This window comes from Syngnathus acus, chromosome 22 (genome assembly GCF_901709675.1).
Source record: "Syngnathus acus chromosome 22, fSynAcu1.2, whole genome shotgun sequence".
Lineage (NCBI taxonomy): Eukaryota > Metazoa > Chordata > Actinopteri > Syngnathiformes > Syngnathidae > Syngnathus > Syngnathus acus.
In genome coordinates, this window is record NC_051106.1 from 8,786,601 (window position 1) to 8,804,576 (window position 17,976).

General features: G+C 44.6%; 1 protein-coding gene across 1 annotated transcript in view; it reads left to right on the forward strand.

Annotated features, from left to right (window-relative positions):
- Positions 1-2,459: 2,459 nt before the first annotated feature.
- The window catches only part of fndc3ba (fibronectin type III domain containing 3Ba), a 39,820-nt gene continuing 24,303 nt past the window's right edge, over positions 2,460-17,976 (forward strand). The window contains exons 1-3 of the mRNA XM_037241143.1: positions 2,460-2,643; positions 15,116-15,261; positions 16,619-16,694. Coding sequence (XP_037097038.1) covers positions 15,145-15,261; positions 16,619-16,694 — 193 coding nt within the window. The 5' untranslated portion in view covers positions 2,460-2,643; positions 15,116-15,144. The remainder of the gene's footprint in view (positions 2,644-15,115; positions 15,262-16,618; positions 16,695-17,976) is intronic.

The following is a 17,976-nucleotide window of genomic DNA, read 5'->3' on the forward strand; positions in this document are numbered from 1 at the left end:
GAGGGTACCTTTTAAAATGTCCAATTAAGTGACAGTTTAGAATTAAAGATGCAAACACCCTCTCCCCAAAAATTCTCAAAAAATTCCCAACATTTTTATTGTTTTTTTGCACATTTTTAAATAGAAATCTTGTGCGTGCGTGCATATGCCCAGTTGAGTCAGTCCACACTGGCATCTACTGCTGTTTCCATGGCAAAGGCACCCAAACACCAGGACAGGAAGTGGTAAGCGTGGCACATTGTTGCTTGTTTTCCCCACACAGTCACATTCTCCCACTTCCTCCTCACATACAAGCCCAGCGGCAAGCCAGCCAAGGACATTCCGCCTTCGATGGCAGGGGGCAGTTTGTTCTCTATTATGGGTGACGCCATTTAGTGGAATTCCGAGAGGAAATTTTCGTGGTGATTCATTTGGGATGAAGTGTCTTGAAGAGTCATCTGTTATTCACAATTTGGCTCCGGTAATACACATTCTTTCTTCTATTCGCAGGCCGGCCCACTCCTTGCCCTCGTGGGAAAAAAAACTAAACATATGTGTACTAACATACCCAAATAATCTTTTTAAAGTACACTGATACACATACACGTTTTCTATACACACACAAAAAATCTGAGAATATGGAAATCCAAATGTACCTAAGTATGTAGGGGTCACTGTGTTGTAAATTTCCAATTTATTTCGAGTAGATTTAATCCCAATTTATTTTTCTTCCAATCACAAACTTTAGTCAGTCCTCCTTTAATATTTTACACGCGTTCCTTTCTCATGACATGTAAACTCGGGCAAATCATGACATCATCCATGACCTCATCATTCCATCAACGGGTGAAGCTTGAAGGTCGGAAAAAGGCTAAACGTGTGGCCCACCAAAGCCAGAGAGAGAGAGCGAGCGTTACATGCCCGCTCTTGCTCAACTCTTCTGAAGTGAAAATTCCATCACCTCCTCGCGCGCGTGCACGTACAGCGCGTGCACGTTATCGTCCATCGGCCGGTGGTCCTGCATGATCATAGACACAACACGTATGCAAATGTGCCTCAGCCAGCAGCTGGCTCACAACTCTTCTACAAAATACTTTTTGGTGGTCAAAAAAAATTATTTTAAAGGGGAAATCAAGTCAAAAAATGTCTTTGTGATCACATTTTCAATTTGGCTCCACAAACCTAAACGGGGCGTTTTGATCAATATTGCGTTCATGCAATAAGAATGAAACAGCAAAATCCACGCGATATCAATTTGACCAATTCCTTAAAATTGTTGCAGCATTTTTGCATGGCTACAGGTTTCTCCAATTTTCACGATTACTCCTACAAATTGAAATATATGCACAAACTTGGTTGATTTTTCTCAGAACCACAACGCTGATACTGGCTTTCTGTAGGCTATAAAAATCTCCGCTCCAGGCCGTGTTCCATTTAGTTGAAAGCGACTCTGGTGATTACAGGGAGGCGAGAGGCTTTCAAGTTATAAAATGGTACGAGAGAGCAAGAAAGAACGAGAGCGAGCAGCTGGCTCGCTGTTAAACATCTGGCGCTTGCTGACGTTCATAGCCAAGACCTGCCTCCAACAACCACTGCCCCTCCTACTCAGCACTAGAACTTATCCAACCTCAGTGTTTTTTCTTTGACTTAACATATCAGTTTGAAGGATTTTACTTTCACTCGAGTTGAATCAGTACTTGTACTGCTGCAATTCAACGTGTTGCTCCTGCTGTGACCTCCCTGGCCACCAGGAGGCAGTATAATACAGTCGTGCAAACACAAACGCTGGAATGCCGTATTAAACGTTTTCCATTGAGGATAAAGAATATATGCGTATCAAAACTGTGACGATCTGTTAGCATGTCAACGGCATTCTTCATTCTATATCCACATTAAGCTAGCAGACATTCCTAAGGCAATGTTGTTTGGTTGTCTGCAATATGTTTTCCAGGTCACTTGTATCTCAAGATGATCCTGGAGTTGTCCTGAAGTATAGTAAATGAGTATGTTTGTCAGCTCTGTCTAACATTTCGCCACTACGTCACTGGATGGTTGCCCCAAGTTGATGCTTTTGAGGCCCTTCCCAGACTCATCTGCTTCCATTTATCTGCTGTTTGAGTGTGTGAGAAGCAGCGATGGAAAATGTCGGTAGACATGGGCGGCCTTTGAGCGGACGGGTAGTTCATCTTCAGCAGATTTGAAAGTCTTGCTTATCCTTCATCCAAGCCAAAAATGTTCTCCCCCTCCAAAAATCCCCCAAAAGCTGACTTTTATTTTGACAAGGAGAAAAGTCGATGAAAAAAACGAAAACACAAAAACAACATTTCATACTGCTGATGCAAAGTCCGGTTTTTGTTTTCCTCAGAAACTTTTAGTAAGCCTATTTAGAGATTTGCGTTGCGCTTTTAGTGTGTGTCATTACGGTAGGGGCGGGCTCTGGCCTTCCATGTGCGTGGCCCGTTTGATTGACATGGCGGAGCCTTACTCGCACTAGTCCGCGTCGCGCCGCGCCAGCAGACAGGCGAGCAGGCAGGCAGGCGAGCTCCGGAGCCTGGGAATAAAAAAAAAACACACACACGCACACATCGCCACCATCACCACGACGAAACGAGAAAAGCAGCCAACGTCGCCGTCCGCTCTCCACGTTGTTTCATTCGCAGCGAGGTGAGTTTCAACTCTTTCTCAACAAAGGAGGCCATGTTGGAGAGGGAAACTTTTATAAAGTGCGTGCGTGTGAGAGTGTGTGTGTGTATGTGTGTGTATGTTGGTAGCGCTGACGCCGGCAGTCTGAGCCACTTGGCCAAGCAGCGTCCAAAAAGGAGAGCGGAAAAAAAGTCACTTTTGGCTGCGTTTACGCGCTTTCGGAAAAAGTGCGTCAAAGTGGAGTTTTGCAACTTTTCCCACCGTCAAAGTGTCGTTTTGCTGACTTTGGTTTGGATGGAGAGTGAGCAGCAAACTTCAGCTTCGACTGCTAAATCTCTGTTTTGCTTTGCTTTGCATTCAAAAGTCAACAATCTGCGTCGAAGATGCTGACGAGGCGATTAGCTCGTTTTTGCAACAAATGGCTTTTTTTAAGACACTCAAACCAGGCAAAAATGTCTCGCAGCTTTACGTAAAATACTCTTTGATCGCTCACAAATTAGTAACACAACCCCCTTTTTATCTCTGATATTTCCTAGTGATATTATGGAGACTTTGTTGCTTTTGGGTCATTTTGTGCTTTTTTCCCCCCTCTCCCTGCACAATGAGGCGTTTAGGGAAGGAAAGAAAAAAAAAAGTCTCCACTCCAGCAGATCCTAGCATTCCTTCCAGCCAGCCAGTCAGCCTCCCCTCTCGCTCTCTCTCTTTTTTTTTTGCCTCCACCTCTCAGAAACGACTACGTGTCTGTTTGTGCACCAACACATCTTCCAAACGATCGAGCCACATTTTTCTTATTTTTATTTGTCATTTTCATGCTTCTAAAAAAACAATCCCCAAAAAGTGGAATACAACGCACGCATGCACACGTGCGGTTTGATCGTATTCCCAAAAGTTTGGAATTTGTCTTATCTATCGATGACCCCCCCCAGCCGACACCCCCCCTTTTCCCTCTTGCTTAATAGTGGACTCTGGATCCAGGGGGCACGTTGGAGAAAAGAAATGACACGCACACGCACATTTTTGTCAGTGCAGAAAAAGAAGAAGAGAAGGAGAAATCTGATCCCAAATACATGACGTCACTTGACATTCCTTAAGTGCAAAGCTGATGTGGCCGTTTTTTTAGACCTTTTACTTTGCTAAGGAGTAAAATGGGGGGACGGGGAGTGATGATAATGTAATAAGGTGAGAGTTTTTCTCCCTGTGTGATTATTTTTGGACAGAAAATAGTTGTTTGTGTTTGTTTCTCAAATGGTTGACAAAATGATGTCTGCTTGGTATAAAGTTATGGTGGTCTGCTTTTTGTTGTCGAATTAGGACAAGCTAATCCTAGCTTGTGTTTTTTTGTCTTTGTCACACCAGTGAATTGATGAGGATTGAGGGTGAGCAGCAAACTTTTGATTTTATGGCGTCAAATTATGCTTTGGCTCAGGATACGGCTTTAATTGACAACCTTATGTAATACTTCGGCACCGTATGTGATTCTCAAAGTGGTACGCTAGCTCCCACTAGTGGTATGGGGCGGAAAAATAAAATCACTAAAATGTTTGAGCAACTTTCCAGGAGATTACATACGAAAGCTACTTTTTAGATGTCGACGGTCGAAATATTAGGAACAACTGTGATGCCATGCGTCTCTACGATGACATTTCGACGCACCTTTGCTACACGTGTACTCAAACTTAAGTGTAATTAATGTCACCGCAGTAAACTTGGCCCCGTTTGACGAAGGCGTTTGTGTGCCCGGGGCTATTCCATTTGACTTTCTGCAAGCTTTCGCGCCGCTGTTATAGTGATGTAAATAATCCCCCTCCCGCCTCCTCGTGTTTTCCTAATGTTAAGCCTCAGCGGCCTTTGCGTTTGTGCGCAATCAGAATGTAAACAAAGCGTCTGGAACGGTCCAGAAGATGCCGGGGCAGGAATGCTCGGATCTTAATGAGTGAGATTTTTTCCGTCCTCTCGTTTTGGTTTGCGGCAAAGCTGGGAATGCGTACAGCTGTCGGATGTACGCGGTGTTTGAATAATAATAATCTCCCCCTTTTTTTTTTTTTGTTGCCCGTAAGAGCACAGAAGCTGTTGTTCACGGTGGAGTCATATTTCGGTGGCCTTTTTCTTCCGTGTGCATAGGTCAGCGGGTTGAATAACACTTTATATAAGTGAATGACCTGAGTTCCATAACCGTTGCAGATTTGTCTCCCAGGTACAAGCGACCTCGCTGCTTCTGAGTGGCAAGCTTAACATCGATTTATATAACAAGACAAAAATCTTTGACATTTTTTTGTTGTCCAGCAATTTGACAAAAACCAACAACTCACATTCTTCACATATTCAACAAGTAGACAAACATTTCACTTTGTGGTTGTTTGGAGTTTCTAAGGCTACACTAACAATAGCATGGTGGCGCTTTCTCAAAATTCTGTAACTTATTTGGATCTGAAAAGCAACAACCTTAATGCATCTTCACATAGGTACAATGGTTGTGTACCGTTATGCTATGTCGCTAATAGCATTTTGTCATCATAATTGCCATACAAGGTCACCTAAAAATTTTTACCATCCAAATTATTTGTCTTTTCTATCATTGCTAGCAACCTAGTGACGGGCTGAACAAAACAAACTATCTTAATAAAACCTTGTAGAGGCCATAATCAGTTTTCAAAGACTGCAGCGTTAACGTCCTTCTGTTTTGCACAATGCAACATGTGAACTTGTGCTCTTTCCCCTCCGGCGCACACGCGCAGACATTTCCCGCGGAGAACTCGACACAAACCCGCTCTATAACGTACGTAAGCCGACTGTGCTCCACGCGCACACAACGCATATGTTATGCGGCCCTCGCGGGGAGGTCTGGAAAAGTCTGCGCGCCGCGTGTTTGTTTAAGCTGCTAGCGGCCGCTAACTGACGTCTATTGAGTCGCACATGAATGCCAACCTTGATTCCCCCTCATCAAAACATAACGTCGGGGCTGATAGAAGACGCCAGGGTCGCCGTGCCCTCGGGAAGCTTTGGCCACTCATCGCATTGCAGAAATAGAACCCCAGCACTTTTGTTTTTACACCCCCCCAATTTTTTTTAGAGCTAGACTTCAAAGAGCCGCGACTTGTTCCTATGTATACAAACGGCCCGTTTCTGTCAAATATTGTAAACAGATGTGTTTCTTTCAATTTTAATCTTTTGAGAATTAGGAGTTCTCACAACATTGTGAGAATGTATTTCTTCAAATAAATGTGGAATCTAGAATGAAATTGTAAATTCAGAGAAATGTTCCAAAACTATGGAATCCCTGAAGGGACATTTGAGGGAAAATGAACTATCAATTAATTCATTGTCTTTTTGTCCCCCTACAAAATAAGACTCTTTACTAACTTTAAATAAACGTTAGCGTCGCGGATTTAGCGTTCGCTAGGTGTCGTGCAGGTAAAAAACGGGGTCAGGGAGGGGTCGAGGCTCGCAGCGCATCGCCCAAAGGCGAGCAGCGCTTTTGTGTTGCTTGCTTGTGTGTTGTCAGAAAAGGAAGATGTAGCGGCTCTCAGGTTACTCGGGCAAGACAAAGCTTCCCTGCGTGGTGTGTGTTGGGGTGTGTGTGCAGTCCCTCGCCCCCTCCACCATTATCTTTGGCCGCCATCATGTTTCATGCACCGGTTTGGCAGTAATTGAACTTTTAATGACGGGGGTAACTCGGGGCTGATCGATAAGGCCTTAAAATAAAATCTGGGCACCAATTTGTAGTTGTAATTGATTTCACCGCCTTTGCTAACGGAAAAAGCAAATGCCAGCGTTCCAAATCAATTTAGCTTGGTTTCTCTTGTTACCAAAGATGCCAACCGATAATATTTTAATTTGCACAACACAAACAAACACGTTGTTTTGACTTGTTTTGTATGTGGAACTTTATTTTAATTTTTTTCTCAGCCTCAGAGTCTGTTGTAGCAATCTCTTAAGGATTTTCAACCTGCAGGTGTCATTGTGGGAAAACCTGACCCAAATGTCGCAAACTGGCGGGAGTTTGGTGTGTGTGTGTGTTCTTGATAACCTCGCTGGTGCTTTCACTTTCCATTTCCCAGCATCCTCTTGCGCTGTGTTGAAGTATCCCAGCATCTCATGTTTGCTTGGCACCGAGCTGCAATGTTTGCCCTCCTCCCCCTCATCCCTTCTTTCTTTTCGGGTCCATGATAGCAAGCCCTCCTTCCCTCACACAAACTCCCCCCCTTGATAATTTCCTACATTGTTGACCACCGCTTCGGGAGGAGATAAAGAGCAGCCTTTCAACTTGCTCCCCCCCTCCGTATTTGAACATGAAAGCTCTTATGAATGAGTTTATTTGCGCTCGACGACTGAGAGCGGGACGATAAAACCTCCCCAAAGACATTTTATGAATTAAATGACAGAGGGAAGGAAGGGTGTGATGATTATTGCTAGCAGATGACTTGAAAAGAATGTGAAAAATGCACCATAAAAGGGAAATGTCACGTTTCTCTCACTCCCTCCCATTGGAACAGCAGATATTAAAAGTCTACACACCCCTCTTCAAATGCCAGGTTTTTATCATTGGCAAAAGTATTTTCCACCATTTTGACCCCATAACTAAATTGATTTCTTTTTTAAAGCAGGAAGGTAAGCAACTAAGATCGCGTGGTTGCACAATTGTGCACACCCTTGAATAATCGAATCACGCCACTCAAAGTCCATCTTAGTCAAAGTTGTTGATGACTTTAACTTATTCTAAGATCAAAATATTCAATAGTTAACCGACAAGTTGCACATGGAAAATTGACGTTAGCACGTTTGCATTAGCATGTTGCTAGTTGATCCCTCCAGACTTTTTTTTTTCTTTTCTTCTTCAAAACTGCATCTCTGAAGCGTCAGCAGCCGGTCGCCATCTTCCCCCGCTTGCTAACCGCTTATTTTTCCAGATTATGCGGCGGGATGAGTGTTTATGCAACGCGTGCGTGCATGTGGAGGAAGTAGGTGTTATTGAATGTAAAGCCACATGTTTTATTGCGTTTCAGCCTCCCCCTCTCAGGCATGCATACTGGATTGCCCCCCCAACCCACCCCCGCCCATGTTCACCCCCACCCCTCCCATCCTCACATACCTGTCATTTTTTTCCCCCCCAAGTCTTCTCCTTGAGCCTCTTTTGGCCTTCAGCAGGTCCTCCTCGAGTTCCACTTGTCTGATGTTGCCACACAAGATTTGGATATTGTATTTTCTTGGAATATTTTGTTCGGTTTCCAGCAGCCTCTTCTGCAGCAAGTCTGACAGCTGTCAATCAAATTGCCTCCTCATTTTCATCTTTATGGCACAAACTCTTTCCAAATCCATTTTGTTCCGCTTAAGTCCGCTCAGAAGCGTGAAAATGGAGTAAGATACCTGTCTCCCATCCTCACCCCCCCCTTCAAGTCACACACACAGGCTGGCGGAAATACACACCCACATCCCTGAATGACTGTGTGAAATCCTGAGGCTGATTGGGGAGGAGGAATGCAACCTTGTGACCTCCGGCTGTGGGGGGGAGGAGGAAAGGGATGGAATGGGGGTGAGGGGCGAGTACAAGGCGTTCGTCTGCGCTTGTGCGTGCATGTTTGTGTGTGTCTGCGTCAGGTACGACACAGCAACGTCCATGTCACTAAAAATATAGTTCCGCTTATTCATTTCAACTCGTTTTTTTTCCCCATACATAAACACACACACACACACACATGAAGCTACTCTCATTCATAAACACAAGCAGCAGTAGGAGGAGTTAGTCATAGACTGAGGCATGTAAAGGACCATTCAGGGTTTTCTTCTTCAAAGCCTGTCTGTGCGTGTGTGTGTTCTTGTCCGTCAATATTGAATTGGGATCACTTTTTATTAAAGAGGCATTTTTTTTGGTGGGAACATTTTGCCTGGTCCACACAAGAAAAACTGCTCGTATGTGTGTCTATAGTGTGGCATTAGAAGAAAAGCATATTTGTGTTGTTGTGTTTGCTGGTAATGTGGCCTTTACCAATATTACAATGTTTCTTTGTGAGCTAGTGTGGCAACAATGGACGGAAGAAAAAAAATGCTATTGTGTGTATATCTATGTTGTTGTCTTAGTGTGGCACATTTTTACCAGGTCAAGAAAATGGTTGTGTTTGTGTGTTTTCTTTCGATAGAAGTCTGGCATCCCGCTTTAGGGCACAAAAGTGTGTAAAGATCTTCTTGTCTTTCTATGTTAGTGTGCCACCACTGGTTTCTAGAAATACAAAATGCTAGTATGAGCTTCTTCCACTCTTAGACTGTTTTTTATGTGTTTGTGTGTTTCTTAAGTAACTGCGACTAGACTTTTTCAACACAAGCTTTTTTCACGGCTCATAAAGCCGCGCGTGTGTGTTCTCGACTCGGCATCTTAATTAGGAGCCGTGTCATGGAGGCGCGCCGAAATCATTAGCCTCCGTCGTTTCCGCCTCGCCGCGCTGCATAAACGCCACGGAAAAGTCCAACCGTCATGTCTGGCTGTAGGCGAGGCTTACGAGTACAGTAACAGTACACTCTCCAACCGAGCGTATCGGTTACATCGAAACAGTGACGTTAGTTTTGAATGACGGGCGAGGAGGCCGCTGAGGTGCTGACGGCACGTCTCGAGGGTTCGGAAAAATCTTTTTTTTTAATGGCTTTCCGAAGTTATGGCGCTTGGCTTGTTTGCTGGAGGCACAAACTCACTTTTTGTTCCCTGCAACTGTAGATGAGAACTGTACACAGCATTAGGGACACCCGAAGAATGGAATAAAATATCATGCAAATTTGTAAAAACTTCAATATAGGGCTGCACGTTTTAATAATCGATTATTTTGTCCATTAGGTTAGGGTTAGGGTTAGCGCAAGAGTTGGTCAGCTGTGACTGAGCTTTATTGTGAGTGCTTGGCGTCTGAAAATACGAATCCAAATCATATGTTGCAAATATGCTGAGTGTGCACTCCTCGCGCTCAAAACGCTCAGCTGGGAGGAGGATTGTTCATCGTCGGCCAGCAAACACACACACACACACACACTGTATTGTGTGTGTGTGTGTGTATTTATATTCTGTATGTGCGGTTGAGTGTTGGAGCCAACGCATGCATACCTTTGTGACTGTTTCATGTACGTTTGTGTGTGCGCGGATTGAGGAGGAAGTGGCCGTGTTTGTTTAAACTGCGCACGCTCACCCATGTGGGACAATTTAGCGGGAATGAGAACCTGCCAAAGCCACTCAACCGGACCGCCCCCACCTTCGCTACCCCAAAACACATCAAGCTTGCAAAAAAAACCTCCTGAATGGGCGGTGGTCTGTTTTTTGATGGTTCCGTGACGGGGGCAGGTTAAACCTGGAAGTAGGACCCGAGAGCAGTAATAATGTGCTACCTTGACTTCCGAGTGCATCGATGATTCCCAAAAGTACCGTATTGGCCCGAATATAAGATGAGTTTTTTTTTTTTTCATTGAAATAAAACTTAAAAAGGGGAGGGTCATCTTACATTCAAGGTCTAGAGTAGACAAAGGCTTTTTTTCAAACTTGAGTTTGAAAGAGGGGGTTGTCTTACAATCGGGGTCGTCTTATATTCGGGTAATACGGTAATCTAATTCAAAGCTGGAAATAAAAATATCTTTTTGTTGTGAAGCAGTTTTGCCAAATGACTTTGTTTGAGGAGCAATGGAGATATGACAATATAACCAATGTGCGGTGTTAAACGTGCTTGCTGTTAGCTTAGCAATTAACTTCTCCATCTTTTCTTGTCATTCCTTTGTGAGAACGATGTGTGTGTCCCTCAATGCTAGCACAGGGATGTCAAGTTTAGCACTCGCTTCTGCCCACGCTTGCCAAATAGTGCGCTTGAAGTCAACGAGGGCGTTTGGGATTTGAATGCGGATGGTACTCAATAAAAAAAGGAAGAAAATCTGGAAGCAGTGAAGAAGATTTAGAAGAGAAGAGAAGTGAGTCATAGTCATGTGCTTGTGGGAGAGTCTGCACTTCCTCAACAACAACAACAACACCTGTCGCACGCTCACAAAAGTATGGGCGACTTGACAATAATGATGTTTTCAAACATGGACGCAAGCAGTGACGGAAAGCTGAGTGTGTGTGTTCAGGGGGGTCATTTGTGTGTGTGTGTGTGTGTATCTTGGGTGATGTAACAGCTGGAAACTCGACTTGCGATTGGATGAATGTTGTTAGGTCACTTTGTCTTGTGTTTCGATTTAAATTGGACTCTTCCACGCCCACCGACTGACCTACATTCCTCCTCATCTCCTGACCTAGTCTTCATCTTCCACCCTTCTTCTTCCTTTTCTCCTAGCCTTCTTCTCATCTTTCTCCTTTATCCGTTCCCCAACTTAGACCTCTTCCCCTTTTGATGACATCATCATGGTGATTGCAAAGAGATGGCGGCAAAGGACTACTTTTGTCTCAATGAAGTTCCTCAACTCACTAGATATAATTTCTTGGGTATTGCATCAATTTATAATATGCTTTTGGAAGTTGATCCGGCCCTTTAAATGCTGTACATGTGACCAAGGACAACAGCTCTTAATGTCTCCATTTCCATATGTGTGTGTGTGTGTGTTGCGTAACTGTGGTCTCTTCCTGCCAATGAGGCCGCCGCTGCCTCTTCTTCTTCTTCTTCTTTGGAACTGCCAGCAGCCAGATGAGGCCCCGCCAACAGGCTTTTTCCCGGCAGCCGGTTTGGAGTCAGGGCACCGTGTTTTAACAGGGAGCAGGAATGCAAGGGAGGCGGGGTCTTTCCAGGAAGTGCATGGCAATAGCGAGGGATACAGGATTCTTTTGGCCATGATGATTTCCCTGGAAAAGAAAGATTTGAGTTGGATTCCCTGAAAAAGAAAGATATGAGTTGGAAAATGCATTGAGCATTTGCATGATCAATATTTCTGTAATTTTCATTGCATTTGTTTTGCTGTTTCTGTTGCCCCAGAAATTGCTGAGTTAAATTGTATTTTTTTTAATTATAAACAATAATGAAATGCTATATAAAACATTTAAAAATTAAACTATTAGCTAAAATGTACATCTATATTTTTTTCTATTTATCTTTTTTGATCAAAGGTTATGTGATAATAAATGTTATTTATAGCCATGAGCTGTTTTGAAAATATCACCAAAGTCACTTTGTCTTCTGTTGTGGTTGATGTTCCTCGAAAACCAGGCTTGATGAGAGCACGACACGCATGGCTGCTTATTTAAAGGAGGCAGAGAAGTGCTGAGGACATGTTTTTTTTTTCCCCCCAAAAAAAGTGGGATGCGTCCCAACTCGCCGCCCGCCGCACATTTCACAATTCTTTGCATTTAAAAAAAGGCACCTGAGAGGCAGCAAATGAGAGAGTGAGCTTAAGAGCAAAACTCTATCAAAGAGTCATCCAGGGAAAGTATAATTGCAACTGAGACGCCCTCTAATCTGCAGCACAGCTTTTGCAAGGGCCGTCCCGGAATGTTCCACTCGCTTCAAACTGGATCAGCCAAGTACAATTTTTTTTTGTTGGGTAAGGTTTTGAATTGACAGTTTTAGCTCCACCATGGAAGTTATTTTTGCATTATCACAGGTTTGTTTGTGTGCAACTTCCTGGTCACACTTCCCTTCAAAGCTGTCTTTTTTTTTTTTTCGGGAACAAGAATAGTGTAAAATCATCAAGATACGTTCACACTGCTAAGTCAGAAATGTTCCTTTGTCTAATTTTCAGCCCCCCCCTGGTGTGAACAGTAAAAAGTCAAGTGTGTGTGTGTGGACATTCAGTTCATTCAATGTTGGGAACGCTTTGTAAAGATTAACACTCACTTCCCTCATCCTATTTTAATTTCCAAGTCACACCCTGTCCTCAGGTCACCTCAAAGTCTAATTGCGGAAAGCTGTTTTTTTTGCTTTTGGCTGTGCTGTGCCTCTGTTAAATCCAAAATCTGGGTTCTGTTAAAGCAAAGCAAAGCTTCACTGTATTGTTTTTTTTTTTTTTTTTACATCATACCAGATGCTGGTGTCATCTAACCTTGTTGCAAAATGCTGAGACATTGGTGTAAGTGCCTTCCTTGTAGCTAAAGTGAATTCCCGCCTGGTGGGCACATTAGCATGCAGTCAAAGAGCGACAAATTCTTGTTCACGGCTGGAATGTGTGACACGGACCCCCACCCTTCTTCCCGTCCGACCAAATGCAAAAAAAAAAACCAGCAGTTCACTTTTTTTTTTTCCACAGTCACTTTATTGTCTAGTTTTTCTATGAAAGTGCAAATTAGATGCGCAGCTGAGCGTCCAAATTACAGTCGTGAAATTTTCCCGGGGTGCACAAGGTTCCTTAAAAAGCCTTCGTCATCCTTTAAAAAGAAACGTAAAATTTAAAGCTGCAGTTCGGTGGTCTTTAAATGCACAATAAACACAACTGTGTGATTTGGCGCACTCCCAGTGGTCAGATATATTGGACGGGTTGAAGAAAGAGAAGAAGCTGCAGTCGCCCACACCTGATTGGAAGCTTTTTTTAGTTCCGTGAAGTACCAAGAACTAAAAAGTGTTGCACTCCTTTGAAAATCTGGCCTCACTTCTGAAGGAATGTTTTTGTTTGGGCTTCCAGTCATATCTCACATCGCTGAAACGTTTGGAATGATAAGCTTTAGATGCGTTTTTGTCAAAGCGTCACGGCCGTCCGTCTTTGGACCCTGGAGAAGTTGCCGAGAAGTTTATTGGTACACGGTGTGATTGTGTGTTTGTTTGTTGCGCGAGGGTCCATTTGCATTCCGCTCCACCCGTTCCTCACCGTGGACGACGACGTATCATTACTGCAATTACAAGGCTGGTGGATGGCAACACACACACACACACACACACACACACACACACACACACACACACACACGCACTTGCTCAATGCAAACACACTGGCTGCACATGTGCTGCTGGCCTATGTGGGAAACCTCTTTTATAAATCCTCCCTCTGTCTTGCCCAAGTGTGTGTTTGTGTGTGTACGTGCGTATGCATGTGTGTTCACTTCAGTCCAACATTCCTTTCCACCCTTTTTTGCCCCCCCCCACCCCACTTCGCTGTATCTCGATGTCTCCTCCACTCCACCTCTGTTAAGAAGGTACTCGCACAATCTGAGTGTGTGTGTGTGTGTGTGTGTGTGTGTGTGAGAGAGACAGTGGGTCCCTCCTTCACTGAATACCTTTTGTAAAAGGAGCTGGGCTTGAATGGGAGTGGTGTCAGTGGCAGTTTCCCACCATATTTAGCAGCTCTGCCTCCCCCCCCCCCTTTTTTTTTTTTACTACACACAAGCACACACATACATGCTAAATTAGCAATTAAATGCTAACCCAGGAAAAAATTGTCAGCAGAAATTAAAGGGACTTGAATGCACGTCAGGCAGGTGTCATGTCTATGCATTTATGCTGAGGCCAATGTAGTTAATAAAAGAGCAAAAGTATTGGAATAGGATGATCTAGTTTGCATTGTGCATTAGCTTTAAGCTAGTGGGGGCAAAAATGGCAAATTCGTCTCATTTAATGTAAAACTCTTTTTTTGAAGAAATATTCTGCCAAACTGCTTCTTGCTGTGAAGCGAGCCCAGTCGACTTCACCGGCGCTTCCGTTTATCAGCCGCATCATTTGCGCTGGGTGGAGAAGTCATCAGCACGCCTCCTGGAAGGCCACTTAATGGTGGCAGACACAACAAAATGAGATTAGAGCAAGTAACCAGACAAAAGCTCCCCTATTCATTTTCAGGCTAAGTCGGACTTAACCTTTTTCGTATTTGCTGTAAATGCTCTTAGAAGTGCCAATCAAAGCTCCTTACGCATCTACGTGCAGTTTTGCTTGAGAATATTCAAAATGCAAGCAGTGTGTGTGTTCGTCAAATAACTTTGCTGCAGTAGTGGAAACGTGTAAGCCGACTTTAAAGGTGGTCCGAAACTTCTTTCTCCTCTTTGTCTCTCCTTCGTCTTGCTCTTCTTTTTCCTGGCGGCGTGGCGAGTGGAGTTACCATCTGTCTACGATGTGTCCTGGAAGCTGCATAAATGTGTGTGTGTTTTGGAGGCTGGATGGCCAGGCCGAGCTGGAGAAAAAGACTTTGCGGTTGGAGCGCAACTTGTGATTAAAAGTGTTGAGGTGGAGCCAACATGGCAAGGGTGATGTTGGCATGTGCGTGCAGACCAATGTATGTGCGCGCGTGTGTGTTTAGGGGTCAACAGTGCGAGCTGCAGCTGTGCGATCTACTTTGAAGACCTTGTCGGTGCAAAATGCGTGGATGAACAGTATTAATTTTTTTTTTTCATAATTATAAATAAACAATTTGTGAAATTGTCTGTCTGTGTGTGTTGCACCACCGTTTGTGTTCAAATATCCAGTTCAAAATTTGAATACCTGACGCTCTTAATGCCAGATTAGTTTGTTTCAAATGAGAAAATCCAAAATCTACGACACGTGCGCGTGATGTCAGAGGAAATACATCCAATATTACTTCCTGTCCATGCATGTGTGCCTGACTCATATGTTTGTCTGTACTTTCCCAGGTAGGGCAGTTGAGTGAATTTCTCCATGAATGTACGTCACAATGATGATGACAGACCAGATTCCACTGGACTTGGCTCCGCCGCCTCTCCTGAACGGGGAGGTCCCGCTCATGCCGCACATGGTTAACGGTGATGCAGCGCAGCAGGTAAACACACGTTGGCCCTCACCCTCATTGTGCCGGTGCACTCATTGTCATATTGTCGGACACGCCGCTGCCTCGGGTTGCAACATGCACACACACACACACACACACAAAAACACGGTCTAAAGAAAGGGTGGTGCTCCTCAAGGATTAGGCCACACTAACCTAGAAAGACAAGACTATACACACACACACACACACAAACGTGCACGCTTTCCCTGAAGGTAACAATTAAAACGTTTCTTTCAAAATGGTCACATTTCCACGATTGTGTCACACTAAAATCGGAAAAACAAAAGCACACTCAGCAAAGTCTTTTCAAGCTGAGTCACATCCTTTTCACTGACATGTTCATTCAGTTTTAAAATGTCTATTTTTAGTTTCATTACAAAGCACTTGTGTGACGTTGAGGTCCACCAAAATCTTTTTCTTGACTTTGTCTGGAGTGCGTGCAGCGAGCCACGTCGTCCCGGTGTGGACCTACCTCCTCTCCCTGCTTGGCGGGGGAGTTTTTGGCCGCGGCATGCTAGCAGTTAGAGCGCTCTTTTTTTTTTTTTTGTGACTCCAAATCCCTGCAGCCTAAACTTAGTGTGCAACCAGAGATGGAGACCAATCATTATGCACATTTGTGTGCGTGTGTGTTGAGTCTGTCATATGAGGAGTCGGAAAACATTTTAAAACGGAATATAGTAAATGTAGAATATGGGAATTTTTGTATATTTTTCACTGGGAACATTTAAAAAAAAAAAAAAAAAAAAAAGGTGAATTAATAATAATAGAATAATACCCTGGAATGATGTGAGTCGGATGAATTAAGTAACTGCGTGTGGAAATAACAGGCAGGAGGAAAATGGGAATATGTTCCTGTGCGAATGCTCCGAGGATTCACACAATGACATAAACGCCGTGAAGTAGCTCCATCAGTCCACGCTCGGCCTCCGCCCACTCGGTCTGGCGGAGGGGTTTTCTCAGCCCTCGGCAAACGTGGGTCACCCCGTAGTCGACTGTGGTTCCCATAGCAACAACAGCGGCCGCCGCTGCAATAGCAGCCGGCGGGGCAGGAAGCGTGCGATTGTGAGGAAGAGGAGCGGCTCGGCGATGGGCGAGCACGCCGACTCCCGAGGCGGGATTATTTTTTCAACGGCGGCACACCTGTAGCATGCAATGGAGGGTCACCTGTTTCATGTGTACAGCCACGTGTGCACACTCAACCATCCGCACGCCGACAATATGACGGTGAGGCGGGGACGTGGGGCGCGCCGCCGCCGCCGCGCTTTCAACGGCCGCGTTATGTCACCGCCGCTTGTCAATAGACGTGATTTCTTGCTGCTCATCTGAACTTGTTTGTGTTTGGACACAGGTTATCCTGGTGCAGGTGAACCCGGGGGAGACGTTCACCATCCGGGCGGAGGACGGCTCGCTGCAATGCATCCAGGGTCAGTATTCCTCGCCGCTTGTCGTGTTGTCATAGCGATGCGCGCGCACATGTGCGCACACGTGTACCTTGGTTTTAAGTTCACGCTTCGCTTCACACGGGCTCAGAGTAAACAAAAGTTTCCATGTGTCATAAAACCATACGTAAACGTACGTTATTATATTTCAAAGTTGATTTGAATTCATTATCCAATCCAAATGATGAAATTGAAGTAATTGCATATTTGACATTTTTTAGCCAGAAGCCGAGCTGCACTTTGGTTTGCGCGTTATTTTCATGGCGAACTGCACGTCGCCACGGCAACCGTCACTGCAAGCCGACATTGTGTCCATTCAGTACAATCGTGATGGCAACAGTAACGTCTTTCATCGCGTCGTGCACGTCAAAGTCAAAGAAAGTCTCGCTCGCTCGCTCGCTCGCTCTTTCTTTGTGCGGAGGCGGAGAATAAAAAGTGTAATGTAAGCCGGGGATTCCCCTTGCATCACTGCGTCTCATGTTGATGATGTCAGCGGAGGTTTGAAAGAGCCCCGTTGTTCCGTCTGGCTCGGCTCCAAAACACACCTGCCCCCACCTCGTGGACCACCCCCTGGTGTCCCACACCTATGTGTGATATACTAACTGATTACAGCCTACCGCCCTTTTCTCCGCCCCCAAGGTAATTTCTCCCCCCACTTTATTGTGGGGGGTGGGCGGAAATAATGCCAAACAAATATACCTTAGGGCGTAGGATAGAGACGGAGGAATCCGGGGTGGGGTGCTGGCTTGCTCCCATCGCCGGCCATTTTGGTTCGATGGTTCCAAATATCGGCATCAATGCCTGGAAATGAAAAACAGCTCTGCCATTTCTGCAACCTTTCGTCGAATCATATTTTGTGTGTCCCCTTGCACGTTTGAACACATCCTGAGGAATTGCAAGCTGAATCGGTTCGGTAGTAAAAACTCGAATCCTTCCCGGCATCTTCAATACTTCTGAGCCACGTGAATTATGAAACGCTTGCCCTCCGGGTTATGCAATTACATTTTTGGAAAAGGGGGTCATAAAATAGCATGTTCACTTTAAAAGCAGTTTGAAAGCAGCTGCCTGTTATTGCTAATGAGCTGCGCTTAACACATTTGTGTGTGCGTGTACCTCATGTTTTCATATATATAAAGAAAAAACCATTTTGGCTGCGGAACATTCGCGTCGGTCGCAGGCAAACACACTAAATCGTAGTTTGGCTTTGCCTTGACCGATGCTGCCAAACACCACCTACTATTAAACCTACTGACCTCCTTACAGTGTG